This window comes from Hordeum vulgare, chromosome 6H (genome assembly GCF_904849725.1).
Source record: "Hordeum vulgare subsp. vulgare chromosome 6H, MorexV3_pseudomolecules_assembly, whole genome shotgun sequence".
Classification (NCBI taxonomy): Eukaryota; Viridiplantae; Streptophyta; class Magnoliopsida; order Poales; family Poaceae; genus Hordeum; species Hordeum vulgare.
Window position 1 is genome coordinate 233656253 of NC_058523.1, and position 22224 is coordinate 233678476.

The 22224-nt window shown below is 45.9% G+C and overlaps 1 protein-coding gene across 1 annotated transcript; it reads left to right on the forward strand.

Moving 5' to 3' along the window:
* Positions 1–16204: 16204 nt before the first annotated feature.
* Positions 16205–20697, forward strand: LOC123403970 (cytosolic invertase 1). Its single transcript, XM_045097873.1, has 4 exons — positions 16205–16844; positions 16971–17402; positions 18966–19524; positions 20070–20697. The coding sequence occupies exons 1-4, from the start codon at positions 16452–16454 to the stop codon at positions 20363–20365; spliced, it is 1680 nt and encodes a 559-aa protein (XP_044953808.1). The 5' UTR covers positions 16205–16451; the 3' UTR covers positions 20366–20697.
* Positions 20698–22224: the final 1527 nt, after the last annotated feature.

A 22224-nucleotide genomic window follows, 5' to 3' on the forward strand; every position in this document is an offset into this window, starting at 1 on the left:
TATTCCTATGACCATGAGATCATATAACTCACTGACACCGGAGGAATGCTTTGTGTGTATCAAACGTCGCAACGTAACTGGGTGACTATAAAGATGCTCTACAGGTATCTCCGAAGGTGTTAGTTGAGTTAGTATGGATCAAGACTGGGATTTGTCACTCCGTGTGACGGAGAGGTATCTCGGGGCCCACTCGGTAATACAACATCACACACAAGCCTTGCAAGCAATGTAACTTAGTGTAAGTTGCGGGATCTTGTATTACGGAACGAGTAAAGAGACTTGCCGGTAAACGAGATTGAAATAGGTATGCGGATACTGACGATCGAATCTCGGGCAAGTAACATACCGAAGGACAAAGGGAATGACATACGGGATTATACGAATCCTTGGCACTGAGGTTCAAACGATAAGATCTTCGTAGAATATGTAGGATCCAATATGGGCATCCAGGTCCCGCTATTGGATATTGACCGAGGAGTCTCTCGGGTCATGTCTACATAGTTCTCGAACCCGCAGGGTCTGCACACTTAAGGTTCGACGTTGTTTTATGCGTATTTGAGTTATATGGTTGGTTACCGAATGTTGTTCGGAGTCCCGGATGAGATCACGGACGTCACGAGGGTTTCCGGAATGGTCCGGAAACGAAGATTGATGTATAGGATGACCTCATTTGATTACCGGAAGGTTTTCGGAGTTACCGGGAATGTACCGGGAATGACGAATGGGTTCCGGGGGTTCACCGGAGGGGGGCAACCCACTCCGGGGAAGCCCATAGGTATTTGGGGGGGTCACACCAGCCCTTAGTGGGCTGGTGGGACAGCCCACCAAATCCTATGCGCCAAAGAAGAAAAATCAAAGAAAGAAAAAAAAAAGGAGGGGAAGTGGGAAGGGGGAAGGACTCCCTCCCACCAAACCAAGTAGGACTCGGTTTGGGGGGGGAGAGTCCTCCCCCCTGGCTCGGCCGACCCCTTGGGGTTCTCTTGGACCCCAAGGCAAGGTCCCCCTCCCTCCTCCTATATATATGGGGCTTTTAGGGCAGATTTGAGACGACTTTCTCACGGCTGCCCGACCACATACCTCCATAGTTTTTCCTCTAGATCGCGTTTCTGCGGAGCTCGGGCGGAGCCCTGCTGAGACAAGATCATCACCAACCTCCGGAGCGCCGTCACGCTGCCGGAGAACTCTTCTACCTCTCCGTCTCTCTTGCTGGATCAAGAAGGCCGAGATCATCGTCGAGCTGTACGTGTGCTGAACGCGGAGGTGCCGTCCGTTCGGTACTAGATCGTGGGACTGATCGCGGGATTGTTCACGGGGCGGATCGAGGGACGTGAGGACGTTCCACTACATCAACCACGATCTCACATCGCTTCTGCTGTACGATCTACAAGGGTACGTAGATCACTCATCCCCTCTCGTAGATGGACATCACCATGATAGGTCTTCGTGCGCGTAGGAAAATTTTTGTTTCCCATGCGACGTTCCCCAACAGTGGCATCATGAGCTAGGTTCATGCGTAGATGTCTTCTCGAGTAGAACACAAAAGGTTTTGTGGGCGGTGATGTGCGTTTTGCTGCCCTCCTTAGTCTTTTCTTGATTCCGCGGTATTGTTGGATTGAAGCGGCTTGGACCGACATTACTCGTACGCTTACGAGAGACTGGTTTCATCGTCACGAGTAACCCCCTTTGCTCAAAGATGACTGGCAAGTGACGGTTTCTCCAACTTTAGTTGAATCGGATTTGACCGAGGAGGTCCTTGGATGAGGTTAAATAGCAACTCATATATCTCCGTTGTGGTGTTTGCGTAAGTAAGATGCGATCCTACTAGATACCCTTGGTCACCACGTAAAACATGCAACAACAAAATTAGAGGACGTCTAACTTGTTTTTGCAGGGTATGATTGTGATGTGATATGGCCAACGATGTGATGTGATATATTGGATGTATGAGATGATCATGTTGTAATAGAAATATCGACTTGCACGTCGATGGTACGGCAACCGGCAGGAGCCATAGGGTTGTCTTTATAACTAACGTTTGTGCTTGCAGATGCGTTTACTATTTTGCTAGGACGTAGCTTTAGTAGTAATAGCATAAGTAGCACGACAACCCCGATGGCGACACATTGATGGAGATCATGATGATGGAGATCATGGTGTGGCGCCGGTGACAAGAAGATCGTGCCGGTGCTTTGGTGATGGAGATCAAGAAGCACGTGATGATGGCCATATCATGTCACTTATGAATTGCATGTGATGTTAATCCTTTTATGCACCTTATTTTGCTTAGAACGACGGTAGCATTATGAGGTGATCTCTCACTAAAATTTCAAGACGAAATTGTGTTCTCCCCGACTGTGCACCGTTGCTACAGTTCGTCGTTTCGAGACACCGCGTGATGATCGGGTGTGATAGACTCAACGTTCACATACAACGGGTGCAAAACAGTTGCGCACGCGGAACACTCGGGTTAAGCTTGACGAGCCTAGCATGTGCACACATGGCCTCGGAACACATGAGACCGAAAGGTCGAGCATGAATCGTATAGTTGATATGATTAGCATAGAGATGCTTACCACTGAAACTATTCTCGACTCACGTGATGATCGGACTTGAGATAGCGGATTTGGATCATGTACCACTCAAATGACTAGAGAGATGTACTTTTTGAGTGGGAGTTCTTAAGTAATATGATTAATTGAACTAATTGTCATGAACATATTCTAATGGTCTTTGCAAATTACGATGTAGCTTGCGCTATAGCTCTACTGTTTTTATATGTTCCTAGAGAAAATTTAGTTGAAAATTGATAGTAGCAAACTTTGCAGACTGAGTCTGTAAAACCGAGGATTGTCCTCGTTGCTGCACAGAAGGCTTATGTCCTTAATGCACCACTCGATGTGCTGCACCTCGAGCGTCGTCTGTGGATGCTGTGAACATCCGACATACACGTTTCTGATGACTACACGATAGTTCAGTGCAAAGTACTTAATGGCTTAGAAGCAAGGCACCGAAAACGTTTTAAAATGTCACGGAACATAAATGATGTTCTAAAGAGATGAAATTGTGATTTCATGCTTGTGCCCTTGTTAAGAGGTACGAGACCTCCAACAAGATTCTTTGACCGCAAAGTAAAGGAGAAAAGCTCAATCGTTGAGCATGTGCTCAGATTGTCTGAGTACGACAATCACTTGAATCAAATGGGAGCTAATCTTCCAGATGAGATAGTGATGGTTCTCCAAAAGTCACTGCCACCAAGCTTTGAGAGCTTCGTGATGAACTATAACATATCAAGGATAGATACAATGATCCTTGAGCGATTCGCGACGTTTGACACTGCGAAAGTAGAAATCAAGAAGGAGCATCAATAGTTGATGGTTTGGAAAACCACTAAGTTTCAAGAAAGGCGAGGGCTAGAAGGGATACTTCGTGAAACGGCAAAACAGTTGCTGCGCTAATGAAGAGACCCAAACCCAAACCCGAGACTAAGTGCTTCTGTAATAAGGGGAACAGTCACTGAGGCGGAGCAACTCTAGATACTTGGTAGATAAGAAGGCTGGCAAAAGTCGAGAGAAGTATATTTGATATACATAATGTTGATGTGTACTTTACTAGTACTCCTAGTAGCACAAGGGTATTGGATACCGGTTCGGTTGCTAAGTGATTAGTAACGCGAAATAAAAGCTACGACATAAACGGAGACTAGCTAAAGGCGAGGTGGCGATACGTGTTGGAAGTGTTTCCAAGGTTGATATGATCAAACGTCGCACGCTCCCTCTACCATCGGGATTGGTGTTGAACCTAAATAATTGTTATTTGGTGCTTGCGTTAGGCATGAACATGATTGGATCGTGTTTATTGCAATACGATTATTCATTCAAAGAGAATAATGGTTACTCTATTTGCTTGAATAATCACCTTCAATGGTTTATTGAATCTCGATTGTAGTGTTACACATTGGTGCCAAAAGATACGAGTTAATGATGATAGTACCACTTACTTGTGGCACTGCCGCTTGAGTCATGTTAGTATAAATTGCATGAAGAGGGTCCATGCTGATGGATCTTTACTCACCTGATTGCGAATCACTAGTGACATGAAAATCATACCACATGAGCAAGGCCTTGTTTTCATTGAGATGAAACAAGATAGTAACTTGTCGGAAGTGATACATTTTTGATGTATGCAGTCCAATGAGTGCTGAGGCACGCAGTGGATATCATTATGTTCTTACTTCACTGACGACTTGAGTAGATACAGGAGTATTTACTTAATGAATCACAAGTCTGAAATACTGAAAAGTTCAATTCCGTTTCAGAGTGAAGTTCGTCGTAACAAGAGGATGAACTGTCTACGATATGATCATAGAAATAAATATCTGAGTTGCGAGTTTTTGGTACACAGTTAAGACAATGTGGAAATTGTTTCACAGTTCATGCCACCTGGAACATCATAGTGTGATGATGTGTCTGAACGTCATAGCCACGCACTATTTAGTATGGTGCATGCTGTGATGTCTCTTATCGAATTACCATTATCGTTTATGGGTTATGCATTAGAGACAACCGCATTCACTTTAAATAGGGCACCGCGTATTTCCGTTGAGATGACACAGTATAGACTGAGGTTTAGAGAAATCTAAACTGTCGTTTCTTGAAAGTTTGGGGCTTCGACACTTATGTGAAAAAGTTTCAGCCTGATAAGCTCGAACCCAAAGCGGATAAATGCATCTTCATAGGATATCCAAAACAGTTGGGTACATCTCCTATCTCAGATCCGAAAGCAAAGTGTTTGTTTCTAGAAACGGATCCTTTCTCGAGGAAAGGTTTCTCTCGAAAGAATTGAGTGGGAGGGTAGTAGAACTTGATGAGGTTATCGAACCATCACTTCAACCAGTGTGTAGCAGGGCATAGGAAGTTGTTCCTGTGGCGCCTACACCAATTGAAGTGGAAGCTGATGATGGTGATCATTGAGCTTCGAATCAAGTTACTACAAACCTCGTAGGTCGACAAGGTCGCGTACTGCTGCAGAGTAGTACGGTAACCATGTCTTGGAGGTCATGTTGTTGAGCAACAGTGAACCTACGAGTTATGGAGAAAGCGATGGTGGGCCCAGATTCCGACAAATGGCTGGAAGCCATGAAATCCGAGAGAGGATCCATGTATGAAAACAAAGTGTAGACTTTGAAAGAACTACTTGATGGTCATAAGACTATTGAGTAAAGATGGATCTTTAAAAGAAGACAGGCGATGATGGTGATAAGTCACTATTAAGAAAAGCTCGACTTGTCACAAAGATGTTTTCGACAAGATCAAACAGTTGACTGTGATGAGACTTTCTCACTCGTAGCGATGCTAAAGGTCTGTTAGAATTATGTTAGTTGTTGATGCATTATTTATGAAATATTGCACGTAGGATGTCAAAACATTGTTTCTCGACGGTTTCCTTGAGCAAACATTGTATGTGATACAACGAGAAGGTTTTGTCGATCCTAAAGATACTAGCAAGTATGCAAGCTCCAGTGATCCTTCAATGGACTGGTGCAAGCATCTCGGAGTTGGAATATACACTTTGATGAGATGATCAAAGTTTTTGGGTGTGTACAAGGTTTATGAGAAACTTGTATTTCCAAAGAAGTGAGTGGGAGCACTATAGAATTTCTGATAGGTATATGTGGTTGACATATTGTGGATCAGAAGTAATGTAGAATTTCTGTAAAGCATACAAGGTTGTTTGAAAGAAGTTTTCAAAGGAGTACCTGGATTACGCTACTTGAACGTTGAGCATCAAAGATCTATGGAGATAGATCGAAAACGCTTAATAGAAGTTTCAACAAGATGCATGCCTTGACAAGTTTTTGAAAGAGTTCAAAATAGATCAGCAAAGAAGGAGTTCTTGGTTGCGTTGTGAGGTGTGAATTTGAGTAAGACTCAAAACCCGACCACGGCAGAATAAAGAGAATAGACGAAGGTCGTCTTCTATGCCTTAGCCGTAGAATCTAAAGTATGCCATGCTGTGTACCGCACCTGATGTGTGCCTTGACTCAAAGTCTGTTAAGGGTACAGAGAGTGATCCATGATTGAATCACTAGCAGCGGTCAAAATTTATCCTTAGTAACTAATGGACTAAGGAATTTTTCTCGATTATGGAGGTGGTTAAAGAGTTCGTCGTAAAGAGGTTACGTTGATGCAAGCTTTGACACTAATCCGAATAACTATGAGTAGTGAAAACGGATTCATATAGTAGAGTAGATATTTGGAGCATTTCCGAATAGCACGTAGTAGCAGCATCTATAAGATGACATAAAAATTTGTAAAGAACACACGGATCTGAAAGTTTCAGAACCGTTGACTGAAAACTCTCTCACGAGCAAGACGTGATCAGACCCCAGAACTGTATGGGTGTTGGATTCGTTGGAATCACATGGTGATGTGAACTAGATTATTGACTCTAGTGCAAGTGGGAGACTGTTGGAAATATGCCCTAGAGGCAATAATAAATTAGTTATTATTATATTTCTTAGTTCATGATAATCATTTATTATCCATGCTATAATTGTATTGATTGGAAACACAATACTTGTGTGGATACATGGACAAAACACTGTCCCTAGTAAGCCTCTAGTTGACTAGCTCGTTGATCAAAGATGGTCAAGGTTTCCTGGCCATAGGTAAGTGTTGTCACTTGATAACGGGATCACATCATTAGGAGAATCATGTGATGGACTAGACCCAAACTAATACACGTAGCATGTTGATCGTGTCATTTTGTTGCTACTGTTTTCTGCGTGTCAAGTATTTATTCCTATGACCATGAGATCATATAACTCACTGACACCGGAGGAATGCTTTGTGTGTATCAAACGTCGCAACGTAACTGGGTGACTATAAAGATGCTCTACAGGTATCTCCGAAGGTGTTAGTTGAGTTAGTATGGATCAAGACTGGGATTTGTCACTCCGTGTGACGGAGAGGTATCTCGGGGCCCACTCGGTAATACAACATCACACACAAGCCTTGCAAGCAATGTAACTTAGTGTAAGTTGCGGGATCTTGTATTACGGAACGAGTAAAGAGACTTGCCGGTAAACGAGATTGAAATAGGTATGCGGATACTGACGATCGAATCTCGGGCAAGTAACATACCGAAGGACAAAGGGAATGACATACGGGATTATACGAATCCTTGGCACTGAGGTTCAAACGATAAGATCTTCGTAGAATATGTAGGATCCAATATGGGCATCCAGGTCCCGCTATTGGATATTGACCGAGGAGTCTCTCGGGTCATGTCTACATAGTTCTCGAACCCGCAGGGTCTGCACACTTAAGGTTCGACGTTGTTTTATGCGTATTTGAGTTATATGGTTGGTTACCGAATGTTGTTCGGAGTCCCGGATGAGATCACGGACGTCACGAGGGTTTCCGGAATGGTCCGGAAACGAAGATTGATGTATAGGATGACCTCATTTGATTACCGGAAGGTTTTCGGAGTTACCGGGAATGTACCGGGAATGACGAATGGGTTCCGGGGGTTCACCGGAGGGGGGCAACCCACTCCGGGGAAGCCCATAGGTATTTGGGGGGGTCACACCAGCCCTTAGTGGGCTGGTGGGACAGCCCACCAAATCCTATGCGCCAAAGAAGAAAAATCAAAGAAAGAAAAAAAAAGGAGGGGAAGTGGGAAGGGGGAAGGACTCCCTCCCACCAAACCAAGTAGGACTCGGTTTGGGGGGGGGGGAGAGTCCTCCCCCCTGGCTCGGCCGATCCCTTGGGGTTCTCTTGGACCACAAGGCAAGGTCCCCCTCCCTCCTCCTATATATATGGGGCTTTTAGGGCAGATTTGAGATGACTTTCTCACGGCTGCCCGACCACATACCTCCATAGTTTTTCCTCTAGATCGCGTTTCTGCGGAGCTCGGGCGGAGCCCTGCTGAGACAAGATCATCACCAACCTCCGGAGCGCCGTGACGCTGCCGGAGAACTCTTCTACCTCTCCGTCTCTCTTGCTGGATCAAGAAGGCCGAGATCATCGTCGAGCTGTACGTGTGCTGAACGCGGAGGTGCCGTCCGTTCGGTACTAGATCGTGGGACTGATCGCGGGATTGTTCACGGGGCGGATCGAGGGACGTGAGGACGTTCCACTACATCAACCGCGATCTCACATCGCTTCTGCTGTACGATCTACAAGGGTACATAGATCACTCATCCCCTCTCGTAGATGGACATCACCATGATAGGTCTTCGTGCGCGTAGGAAAATTTTTGTTTCCCATGCGACGTTCCCCAACACTTGCTTGGGGTAGCCGCCGGGTCTTGGCGCTGCTTGGATCGAGACCCATTACACGGGGGAGACTGAATCTCTTCTTCACTCTCCTCCAAGCCGTCTTCGCTGTCCTCGATGTCCTCAGCATAATCACTCTGCACGTTGTCGCCTGCACTCTCTTCACCGACCTCAAGTTGCCCTCCTTTCGGCACGAGGGAATACATATTTGTCAACTCCTACAAGATACAAACAACAAAGTCAGTCGACTGGATATTCAATCACTCAACAAAGATATGAAAGTATTCGACAAGGACATAACTCACCATGTTCGGCGACGCATTCTCAGCAGAGAACGACAAGACCTATTTGGCTCCTAGAGGGTTGTCACACGCTCCAGTGATGTTTCTGAGCCACTGTGCCATGGTCTCTTCAGAGAACTCCTCTGGGTGTGACCCAGTGGAGTCCTCGGGGCCCGAATAGTGCCACGTGGCATGGTCTCTTGCTTGAAGAGGCTAGATTCTCCGACTGGGAAATGTCTAAAGTAGGTCTGTCCCACTCACCCCGCCACAGATCAGATTGACTAACGCATTCACCAGAATTCCTACGTGGATCTTCTCCTCCTCTAACACAGTCAACGTTCTGGGAGTAGTGGGTCGCTCCAAAGTGAATGGGGGAAGGCCAGTCGACATGTTTGGAGTCGCAATGTCTTTGCGATAAAACCAAGTCGACTGCCAGCCTCGGACAGATTCAGGAAGAGTCATTTGAGGAAGCGCACTCTTACCCCTCTTCCGGATCCCCAGGCCACCACACAACTAGATGACGTGGGTTCTACTATCACTAGGATTGGCTTTCACACAACATGGGTTTTACCGTATGGTGAAGATATGTTTGAACAGTCCCCAATGAGGTGAACAGCCAAAGAAGCATTCACACAACGTTATGAACGCGGCAAGGTATGCAATAGTATTTGGAGGGAAGTGGTGGAGCTGAGCACCGAAGAAGTGTAAGAATCCGCGGATGAATGTGTGAGGAGGCAAAGAAAAACCTCGCTCGACGTGGGTAAGGAGGAGGACTCTCTCACCTTCGCATGGCTCTGGCTCGACTTCTCGCCCCAACAACCTCCATGAACCGGCGGCTATCACCCCGTTGGTGTCAAAATTCAAGACGTCCACCTCCTTGACTGTCGACAGGAGGAAATCCCCCCGGATCCACCCGTGGCAGCGCCGCAGATCGGGCGGCCGACAACTTCTTGACATTAGCACCTTTCTTGGCCCGCTCGAGCTTCACTGTCTTCCCCTTCGTCATCTCAACGGCGATGGTGGAGACAAATCTAAGCAGCACTCGTGAGACAGAGGTGGTGGAGAAAAAGAGGGGAATTGAGAAGGAGCACTATTCCAACCCTAGCGTCGTCCCATCTTATAGCCGCCCGAGTGAGTTAATGACCTATGGGCCTGCCAGATCTCTGGCTATCCCGATAACAGAGGAAGCATGATATGTGGCGATAAAGGCGGCATGATAATTGTGGCATCGTTCTCCCACTTGCCCTAGTCGTTGCGTCATCACCGCATGACGCGCGCTTGCCAATTTTTTGAATCCCGTGAATTCCGGGCATGGCGAAGCGACCCGTCACTTCAAGAGATCTTGTTGATCACTTGGACTAGTTTTCACGTTCAAGTTCACTCGGATGCATTTCAAGACAGAATCGATCAGGGCGAACGACAAAGACTTCAATCGACGCACACTTTTGCTAAGCCCTGAAGTGCATTCGGAGTTTGCATGTCTTATCAAAATCTGAATCGGCCCCTTTATCACTCGAACCCCGATCCATTCAGGGGCTAATGATGGGGATATGCACCTAGGGTAAGGTCATAGGCCTGACCTACATGTCCTACCCAAGGGCACTACATTGAAGACTTAGAGATTACAAGGAAGGCTCCGACTGACTCGCCATGGTACACGGGAAACTTGGTAGAACATCCACTCAGAGACTTTCCCCCTTCACTCGACGGAAGCCTTTCACTCGGAAAAACTAGAAGCTAGCCGATCACAGAAGATCAGAAGCCACTCCAGGGAGGCCAACAAGCGGGCATTCGACTGGTCGTCATAAGTAACATTTATTACGTACGTTATCAGTAACGTACGCCTTTATTTCCACTGATCGAACCCCTGGTTGCCCGGTCTTGATGAGGGGTAGTGCACTCTATATAAGCCACCCCTCCCCTCTGGCACAAGGGTTCACACCCCCTATAACACACATATTTCACATGACAAGAGTTCCTGAGCACTCAGAAGTAGGGTTGTTACCTCCATCAGAGGGCCCTGAACTCATACATCGTGTGTACAAACTCGCCGTAGCTAGGACTCTGTCCTCTCCTTACGTACCCCTCACCTCTACTGTCAGGCTCGTTCCCACGACAGCTGGAGCGGCCGCGACTGCGGGTAGACACACCGGAGGGCATCTCTGCGCCATGCGCTGGGAGATCGAGGCTGAGCCGCACCGCTGTCACGCCCAAGATGCGACCCTATCCTCAATTTGGCACGAGGGCCTCGTCAGGGATAGAAGTGCATCTCGTCATTTCGCAAGAATGGATATCGTTACAAGTACATGTACTGAAAAGAAGATATATATATATATATATATATATATAGAATTGGCTTACACTCACCACAAGCTACATCAGAGTCACAGCAGTACAATACATTAACATCATGAAGAAGAGCAGGGTCCGTCTACGGGCGAAAACAAACGAGAAAAGAAGAACGACGTCCATCCTTGCTATCCCAGCTGCCTTCCTGGAACACATCCTAGATCGAAGAAGAAGAAGAAGAAGAAGAAGAAGAAGAAGCAACTCCAAATGAACAATCAATGCACTCGCGTCAAATAACCTTTACATGTACCTGCAACTGGTGTTGTAGTAATCTGTGAGCCACACGGGACTCAACAATCTCATTTCCAAAGGTATCAAGACTAGCAAAGCTTAATAGGTGAGGCCAGTTTAAGTGGTGAGGTTGCAGCAGCGGCTAAGCATATATTTGGTGGCTAACCTTACGAGTACAAGAAATAAGAGGGGGAAGATCTACGCATAGAGGACGTGACTACTGATGATCAAAAGAATGATCCTGAACACCTACTTATGTCAGACATAACCCCACCGTGTCCTCGATCGGAGAAGGAACTCACGAAAGAGACATTCACGGTTACGCACTCAGTTGGCATATTTTAATTAAGTTAACTTCAAGTTATCTAGAACCAGTGTTAAACAAAGTTTCCACGTTGCCACATATCCGCGGGCACGGCTTTCCGAAAGATTTAACCCTGCAGGGGTGCTCCAACTAATCCATCACAAATTACCACAAGTTGCATAGAAATCCACGATCACGAAACTCGCGATCTCGTCGGACTCCTTAGTGGAAAACCTCAACTTTGAGATTACCCAAAGCATCACCGGAATCCCGATGCACAAGATATCTCGTCAAACGTAAAACTAATCCAGCAAGGGCACCCGACGTGTCGACGATCCCAATACGAGCCGCGTATCTCATTCTCGGGACACGACGGATAAGCACAGCATACGGTGGCCTGATAGAAATCTCCCAAGTTGTCCTGGGTTGGCCCCGCAAACGGCTCTAGTTTTTGGATCAGTACCATCAGCACTGCCCCCTTGTATTATGTAAAATTACTCCTCGGGTAGCGCTAACTCCCTATGTATTTCAGTATTAACAGAATTATTATGTTGGGCAAATGTAGTACCAATGTTGGGCCTTGCCAGACCAGCTTTAATCTAAAACGAATTATCAAGGGGGTCCCCATAACAACCCCGATCGTGTTAGGAGCGCTCAATTATGGAACATAACACCGGTAGCCGAAACTAAGGGGGCAAAGGTGGAACAAAACACCAGCCTAGAAAGGCCGAGCCTTCCACCTTTCACCGAGTATATAGGTGCATTAAATTAAATAGCAACTAATATGGTGATATAACAAGGAACCCATGTTTTCACATGGAAGCAACTGCACCTGCATCTAGCAACGCTAACACATGGTTAAGCAAGCGGTAACAATGCCAATCAGTGGTTTGCTAGGTTGTGAACATGTTGAAGGTTTTCATGGCATTGTTGAGAGGCTGATATGTAACAGGTGGTAGGCAACGAGACATAACGATAGAAATGGTAAACTAGCATGGCAATGATAGTAATGGTATCTGGGGAAATGGTCATCTTGCGTGAGATCCCGCTTGGAAGAAGAATGACTCCGTGAAGTAGACGAACCAACGTAGTCGAACCGGTCCTCACTTTCCGACACGCTTGCGGAACTCTAACGAGACAAAGCAAACCGAAAACACAAATCAACACACGATATTCACCATACGACATGCACAACAGGATGCACTAACTAAAATGATGCATGAATGCTCAATCCCTAACTATGCACTTACACCAACCTACAAAGGTAGACAAGTGCCACCTCATCACAAAGTGACACTTTGCCGGAACTGTCAAAACTGGAATCCAGTGCAACCATTGGATTCCTTGGGTTCTGCTACCCCAAATCCATATATCGTATTGCCCATGTTACATGCAGAAAAATACCACAAACAATAAAAGAAAAATAACTCAGGATCAAACTACAGCATATAGCCAAGAACATGAACTGTTCCTCAGCCTGCCCAATTTTGGGATATACCAGATTAGGCCATTCCATTTCTGGAATTGTTCCAAACAAGGATATATCACACAAGTCACAATTATATCACCACAAAAATGTGTAAACTGACAGGGGCCTACTGGTCATAGTCACCAGGGCCACAAGTGCATGACAGGTGGGCCCTGGGACCACCTGTCAGCGACACACACAAACCACAACACATAAAAGGAAATATGAGCGAGGTGGGAGTCGAACCCACCATCTCCCTCGTGGAATGCACGGCCACCACCAGTGGGCTAGCCACATGTAGCTGATCTAATATGGGTAGAAATGCAGACATACATCGCCTAAACTACTGATCCACAACAAGAAAGACAAAACAGAAAAAGGGGCGACATGGGGACTCGAACCCGAGACGCTGCGAAGGAAAACAAGCTCGATGCCACTGCGCTACCGTGGGGCTTCTTGCCTAAGAAGGAAGCAAACATAGACTAAAAGAAAACATGGGGCGTCTTCCTGCTGGAGCAGAGAGACGCCGGCGACGACGACGCTCGCCAGAGCACACACACCTGCACGTGCACAAACGACGCACATCCACGGCTACGTGCTACAGCCCCTCGCAGCACTACACAACAGGCTCTGAACCTAATCCTATATGGATGCATGCAAGCAGGGTTGCGACAAACAGCACAACCTGCCGGTGCAACTCCGGCAGGGCGGCGCCCACGCGCAACAACGACGCTAGCGGAGGGGAAAACGGAGGGGAGCAGGGTTGCGCTCACCCAGGGTGCAAAGAGAGGGGCTCGCGGGTGGAGAGGCACGTCGGCGCGACGACGACCTGCTGTAGAGAGCTCGCCGGAGAGGAAGAAGCACCATCCACCGAGGAGGTCGGGGCCGTCGTCCTTGGCGCTTGCTACCCGCGGGAATGGAACCCCATGGGCGCCCGCGAGCTCCTCGTCCAGAAGGGGGAAGAAGAGGGAGTCGGGTTAGCACGCATCGGACTCTTGCCCGAGCCGACCATGGCGCGGTGGAGCTCGGGAACTCGCCCCGACAGCGCTAGGAGGGAGACGAGGAGGGGGAAACGACGAGGGTTAGGGTTTTAGAGAGGCCCGGGCTGCTAAATATCTCGAACCACACGCTCGGCGCCGTCTAATCGAGGGAGGAAACAATCTATGGTGGCCAGAGGGGTCGCAGACGAGGAGGAAGAAGGTGTCGCCAACCAGGCCTGGGCCGTTTGCACGTCAACTGGGCCTGGTACTCCCTCTCTCACTGCGTGAAGGCTTTCCCCAAATAAAACATTACAACGAATTATCAATACACAGGGGCTAAAAGGAAAAATAGTTTTGATGGAAACAAAAATACAATTGGGCTTCTAAATTCTGCACCAATTTATAAAAGTAAAATGGAAACTTTTGAAGAATAAAATAAAGTTCCTTTATATAAAATGAGGCTCTGTTTTAAAATCAAAACAAAGGAAAAATAAAACCCAAGAAGAGTGTTGCCAAGCACAAATAGTAAAAGGATTTTTAAAAGAAAACGAACATTTTTATTGGGGCCAAAACTGAAACTTTAAAGCAGCCACAAAAATAAATTAAGAGATGAGAGAAGGGGGTTTTTGACCATGGTGCAACAAGAAACCCTTGTTGCACCCACTCTCATCACACCATCAAAACAATGCCACACTCACATGACACTAACACTTCAACAACAAGGAGCAACAAACAACACAGACAAAGAACACATATGACATGATGCCATGATGCGCAAGTGGTGAAGCCAAACTTGAACTCCTATGCCAATCCAACACAGGAAGGGTCGTACAAGGAAATCTTTACCTAATAATAAAGAGGCTATCGCTTCCGTCGGAAAACCCACCGAGTTGATTTTACAAAAAAACCCTTATTGTTTATGACATTAAACTCGTAGTATATATTAAATATTTTTTAAATACTCATATCTTTTAAACCGTAACTCTAAATTTAACATATTATACATGTAGTTTGATTAGAAAAATATGTAGAATTTAAATATGATATTATTTTATCTGTTAAACGTTTAATAAAAATACTATCTAGGGTGCAATCTTAATAAATAAGTCATTATTCGTCTTTCTTTCATTCCGGTAATCATCCGGGTTGGGGATGAACACGTCAACAAAATCAGGATTAGAGATGAAACTGAAGGTCACTTGACTGATTCTTTGTACATATTAAATCTACATACAAGCCGTGTTAAAATAGAAGACCAATGAAATTTTGAACTGCATTTTTGTAGGATAAGACCATCTTTATTTGTATCGTAACTATAAATTCTTAAATTATAGACTTTTTATAAATTAAGAATGTGTGCCGTGTGATATTTCTTTCTCCCGTTGCAACGCATGGGCCCTTTTGCTAGTATTACCAAAAGGGGTAGGTGGTGCATTGGGGCTGTCACAGCCGCGCCATTGGCAGCAGTCGCTACTCTGCGTGTCTCCGTGCGACGGAGGCGGGAGTGGTGGTCGCGGGTGGAGTCGAGCCGTCATCGCGTGGTCGACGGCCTGAGGCGCCGTGCACTCGCCTGCTTCGCTCCGGCTAATGCGCGGACCTTGAGGAATGGGCGGCGACTACTATGCCGCGCCATGCCTTAGCCGGCCTCCGCCGCGTTCACCATCACATGGGGCCACATCGCTGGTGGCTGGCGCCCCGACGCTGCCCCTGTACTACTGACGCCACTTCGGGCGTTAGGCAGCCACTATGAGTATTATATACTCCCTCCGTTCCTAAATATAAGTCTTTTAAGAGATTTCACTAAATGACTACATACGGAGCAAAATGAGTGAATCTACACTCTAAAGTATGTCTATATACATCCGTATATAGTTTTTTAGTGAAGTTTCTAAAAAGACTTATATTTAGAAACGGAGGAAGTACGTACTACTACAGATCCGATAATCAGCTCGTATTGATCCGTGTGTTTAGCATTTTCGCTGATCCGCCCAGCCCCGCCCCCGCTTCCGGAAATCGGCAGGCAGACGATCTCCGGACGGCCACCACGATGCTCACCTTTCCTTGGGCACCCAACAACCGCCCCCAGCACTCAACCGGGGTCGGCGTTCCACGTCAGCGCCTCGTCCTCATCTCATCCCAATTCCCAACCACACCAACCCCCCACGTGCTGCTGCACACCGGCCGCACCCGGTAACCCAAAATCTCTCACATCATCCACCCACCATCACGCACCGCGGGTCCCCTTGGGCGAGATGGTCCCACTCGACATGGACAAAAAGGTCACGGGTTTATAGCGCGTGTCCCCGTCGGCGCCCAGGCCCCGCTGGGCTATAAGTAGGCGGCCCTCCGCCTACTTCTCATTTTTTTTCCCATTTACCTCTGCGGAACCCCCCTCGCCTCGAGATTCGCGCTGCCGTGTCTGCTTCTGGGTCCGCGCTGCCGTTGTCTAGCGTCCCGAGCTAGATCTCTCAGCTCGCTCTTCGCCGCCGTTTTGGGCTTAGATCTGGCTGGGGCGAGTAGGTGGAGGCCGGCCGCAGATTCGCGAGGAGGGAGGGGAGCCATGGAGCTGGGGGCGGCCGGGATGCGGCGGTCCGCGTCGCACAACTCGCTGTCCGGGTCCGATGACTTCGACCTCACACACCTGCTCAACAAGCCGCGGATCAACGTCGAGCGCCAGCGCTCCTTCGACGACCGTTCGCTCAGCGACGTCTCCTACTCCGGTGGCCACGCCAGGGGAGGCGGAGGCTTTGACGGCATGTACTCCCCGGGCGGCGGTCTACGCTCTCTGGTCGGCACGCCGGCCTCCTCGGCGCTCCACTCTTTCGAGCCCCACCCCATAGTAGGCGACGCCTGGGAGGCCCTCCGCCGCTCCCTCGTCTTTTTCCGCGGCCAGCCGCTTGGTACCATCGCCGCTTTCGACCATGCATCCGAGGAAGTCCTAAACTATGACCAGGTAGTACAAGCAACGATTTTTTTCTCAATGTTATAATGAATCGAGATTTTAAGTCTGAATTAAATTTATGAAGGAGTAGCATGTTATCGACATATGCTTATGTGACTTGGGGGCGGTTCGCTGCAGGTGTTTGTGAGAGATTTCGTGCCCAGCGCCATGGCGTTTCTGATGAATGGCGAGCCGGAGATTGTCAAGAACTTCCTGCTCAAGACCGTTTTGTTGCAGGGTTGGGAGAAGAAGGTTGATCGGTTTAAGCTTGGTGAGGGGGCCATGCCTGCAAGCTTTAAAGTGCTTCATGACGATAAGAAGGGTGTTGATACCCTTCACGCCGATTTTGGTGAGAGCGCAATTGGGCGGGTTGCACCAGTGGATTCGGGGTTCTGGTGGATCATACTATTGCGGGCCTACACAAAGTCCACCGGGGATTTGACTCTGGCAGAGAGGCCGGAATGCCAGAAGGCAATGAGGCTCATTCTGAGCCTGTGCTTGTCTGAGGGATTTGATACCTTCCCGACATTGTTATGTGCTGATGGTTGCTGCATGATAGATCGTAGGATGGTAAGTTATAGACTGACACTTTCAATATGTTCAAGTCAAATAAGAGTACGTTTCACAGGACTGCAAATTTCCTATTCTTTTAATCAATGAATCACCACTTCTGTGACTCTATTGACATACATACACCATTCTTTTGGGCTAACATTTCATAGAATTACTGCTGTAGATATTTCTTTAAACTTACAGAATTATGAAACAACTGATGTGCTTTGCTGAAACAAGGGTGATATAGTGGAAGTTCTATCAAATGTAACAAATACATGTCTTTTCATCTAGTCTCAGAGAAGCTCAAACAAGTCTCATGTCTGTTTCAGCAAATGTCAGTACTTCCATAATTTTTATATAATTGAATATCTATCAAACAAACAAGTTGTAGCACTGTGGCATCTTAGCCCAAGGTAATGGTAGGTCTGTATAAATGCTGAATTGGCGATATAATTTTTATAAGTAAGGAAAAAATACTGTTGTTCTGTAAAATTTATTCATATAAATTTATACACCTAATATTATGGAACGGAGGGAGTATTATCCTAATTCAAGATCAAATATCATGGTCGAAGTCATCTAGGTCTGACACTAACGCTAAATCTTTTCTAGATATATCTCCAAAACAATATATTTCAGTTCTACATTTACTGCTGGAACGTTGTCATCTTTAGTTTGTGAGGTTTTAATGGTTTGTTTGCTTTTGTTGTAACGTTGTTATCTTTAGTTTGTGAGGTTTTAATGGCTTGTTTGCTTTTGTTGTTCTTTGTTCAAGTACATAATATATGACCAACAATGTGCTCATAGCTTTGTTGTGGTTTCACTTATAATGTATCTTCATATAAATAAATGCAATACCCCTTTTCATACTTATTGGACTTGCAAATTTCATTTCTTTTTTGGATTTGTGTGCCTTTGGGCAATTTTTCTCCATCAAATATCTAATTGTTTTAGTTTGATGATGTGCTGTTTTTCGTACCATGATGGTGCTTCCAAATTTTCATGTCCGATATACTAGAGTGCAATATCCTTGGCCCAAAAGCAATCCGAATGCCCATGTTTTATTTGAGGAGGTCCAGTTAGATACACACCTACTATATCCACGACGCTGTGATGCTCAATATGCTCCCATCAATATGGGCTTCCCAAGTCCACTACCTCCTTCATTTGGTCCACCTGAACCTGTTGTTACAGCTGCATGTGAACAACCTTGCACTATCGTTGAATTCGGCAACAATTCCCCTTCTGTGATATGTTTTTCCGAAAGGAGGATATCCCCAACACCTGCATCATGGTATGCACATAGCTATCCTTCTGTGATGTGTAAATTCACAAGTATTCCTTTCAGTCTGTAGAATTGCAGATTAGGAATATGACTAATATTAGAACATCCATTTGTTTGTTAGCAACTTTTGTAGTGACTTTGCAATAACCATTTCTTGGGTGATGCATGTTGCTCATTTTTGCGTATACATGTGCCCTCTATGAGCTATGAATTCAATTTAGTTAAGTGAAATGCCATCATGGTTTCTGTTTGTGCTTCTTTTCCTCATTCTAACTCCAATCCTATTTTTGTAGGGCGTGTATGGCTACCCCATTGAAATTCAATCCCTTTTCTTCATGGCACTAAGGTGTGCTCTTCTAATGCTTAAACATGATGCTGAAGGGAAAGATTTTGTGGAGCGGATTGCAACTCGTCTTCATGCTTTAAGTTATCACATGCGGAGTTATTTTTGGCTGGATTTCCAGCAGCTAAATGATATTTATCGTTACAAGACGGAAGAATATTCTCATACAGCCGTCAACAAATTTAATGTTATTCCAGATTCTATTCCGGACTGGCTATTTGATTTCATGCCTTGTGAGGGTGGTTTTTTTGTTGGTAATGTCAGTCCTGCAAGGATGGACTTCCGTTGGTTTGCACTTGGAAACATGATTGCCATAGTATCATCTCTTGCTACACCTGAGCAATCTATGGCCATAATGGATCTCATTGAGGAGCGCTGGGAAGAGTTAATTGGTGAGATGCCTCTGAAGATATGCTATCCTGCTATTGAGAACCATGAATGGCGTATCGTGACGGGATGTGACCCCAAAAATACGAGATGGAGTTACCACAATGGAGGATCTTGGCCAGGTTATTGCACTTTGTGTTACTTGGATCTCTCTGTATGTAATATATGTGAAAATTATCGTGCTTTCATTATGTGTAATATATGTGTCATTTTAGTGTTTGTTTTCTTAGTTTTTAATCCATTGTAGGAAATTAGCCACTAAAATAGGCAATAAAAAGGCCAAACAAACACTAAAATAGGCAAAAGCGGATTGTTCAAACGAGATTACCATAATCCACCATAATGCCTAGCACCGCCTTAGATTTTAAATTAAATCAAATGGTAACCGCGACAAGTTTATCTTTTAGCACGTAGAGGAAGGTAAACTTATGCTAAGCATGTCAACAGGATGAACTGTGATTTACACCTTCCATATGTTTTTAGTGAGCCGCTTTTTCTGTTGATAAGAGAAAGATCTGCATGAATCTCTCCTTTTGTCCCCCATTTTTCTGGTTTGTTTTAGTTTTCTCATATTTCTAGTAGAAATCTGAAACATGACATTGATTTGAGCTGCAACAGCCATTGCATACGGCTTCCTTTTTTCATGCATCAAACATTCTTCCTGCAGTACTTCTCTGGCTGCTCACGGCAGCAAGCATCAAAACTGGACGGCCGCAAATTGCAAGAAGAGCAATTGACCTAGCTGAGAGGAGGCTGTTGAAGGATGGCTGGCCTGAGTATTACGATGGTAAACTTGGAAAATATGTTGGCAAGCAGGCAAGGAAATTTCAGACTTGGTCTATTGCTGGGTATTTGGTCGCCAAGATGTTGCTGGAGGATCCTTCACATCTTGGTATGATAGCCTTGGAAGAGGACAAGGCAATGAAGCCAGTTTTGAGAAGGTCCGCCTCATGGACAAACTGATACACAAGAGCTTTAGGGGAGCAACGTCTGGATTGAAAACACGAATTCTTCGCGTAGCATTTCTCTGCTCATCCCTTGTTTTGACTTTCCCAACGGAAAATTTTATTTTCTTCTGAATTCCTCGGCTGTACAATATCTCAGCTCATTTATTGAGTTGGAAAAGAAGCAATTGTGGAAATGGGTATTCTCTTTTCTTTTCTTTTCAATCCATCGTTGTAAGAAGATACTATTGATTCTTGCTTGGTCGTCCTGTAGTAACGGGATCCTTGACTCAAAACTTTGTTGTTTGGGTTGACTATATAGACGAGTCTGCTGGTTCCAGCTTCCTATGATGAGAAGAAGTGTTTATCTACCGAATAAAGATTGGTCCATTCTGGTAGTGCATATCAGTTCCGTTCTTCTAAGACTTATAAAAGGGAGGCATACTGCGACCGAGTTGCGAGTCGTTTCTCTTTGTCTTGTCTTGCTACAAAAATATTGCAAGTCGTTTCTCTTTGTCTTGTTGCAAAAATATTCCTGTAATAAGACCAAACGTCAGCTTCCCTAATCGTTTTCATGTGGTGGGTTGGAGACGGTCCGAGGCCAGGCCGAGAATGGTGGTGGGCTGGAGATGTTCCGAGGCCAGGTTGAGAAGGGTGATCGAAGATGGACGACCTAGTGGTTGTTGCCGGCATGACATGACAATGACAAGGTTGGCTCCGCTATGTGATCCATCGATCGAGTGGCATGAATGTGTTTGGCGATGGAGATCCGTCGTGAAGGCGAGCGACAGACGACCTATAGGCGACACTCCATTGATGGGTCAAGGTCGGGGCGGCTTCAACAGGCGTTGACTGACGAGTAGAGGCAGGAGGCGTGTGGTTGGTGTCGTGGTTTTGTCACGGCATATGTCCTTGTGAAATGACTTAGGTGTGAGGCTATCGTAACTATGTGACGGCTTGAGAGGGGTTGGTCGAAATCGAGAGATGTGGTTTACCTTAGGTTCGGCCACTTCGATGGAGATAAAAGCCTACGTCCTGCTTGTGTTTCATTGTTGAAGATGATGATCTCGATTACAAGGGTGCATAATCGATATCTCTAATCTCGAGGGTGTCTAATGTGTCCATCTCTAATGACTTGAATTTGTGAATCTGTCCCTCTTGGGCGCCTTACTCCTCTCTAATGACATGAACTTGTGAATCTGTCCCTCTCGGGGCGCCTTACTCCTGTTTATATAGGTGGAAGGGGTAGGTTTACATGTAGAGTCCTACTAGGAGTAGGACTACGACTAGTCTCTCTGGAATCCTAATCCGGATCTTGTTTCCTTCTCGGGGAGTCTTTGCTCTTCTTGGACCTTCTCTTGTGAGTAAGCCCTCCTAGCCTCTCTACGAGCCGCCTTATGCCGGGGTGCACATCGGGCCTTGGGCCTTTGTCGTTTGTCTGAGTCGCTTGCAGGGTTATGTATGAGCCGCCCATCAGGTCACTGATGAGTCGCCAGTGAGTCTCCAAGTCACAGTTGGGTCATACTTCAAGCCGGGTTACACCGCAGGGTAATGTTGGAATTATGCCCTAGAGGCAATAATAAATATAGTTATTATTATAATTCCTGTATCAAGATAATCGTTTATTATTCATGCTATAATTGTATTGAATGAAGACTTATATACATGTGTGGATACATAGACAAAACACTGTCCCTAGCAAGCCTCTAGTTGGCTAGCCAGTTGATCAAAGATAGTCAGTGTCTTCTGATTATGAACAAGGTGTTGTTGCTTGATAACTGGATCACGTCATTAGGAGAATCACGTGATGGACTAGACCCAAACTAATAGACGTAGCATGTTGATCGTGTCATTTTGTTGCTACTGTTTTCTGCGTGT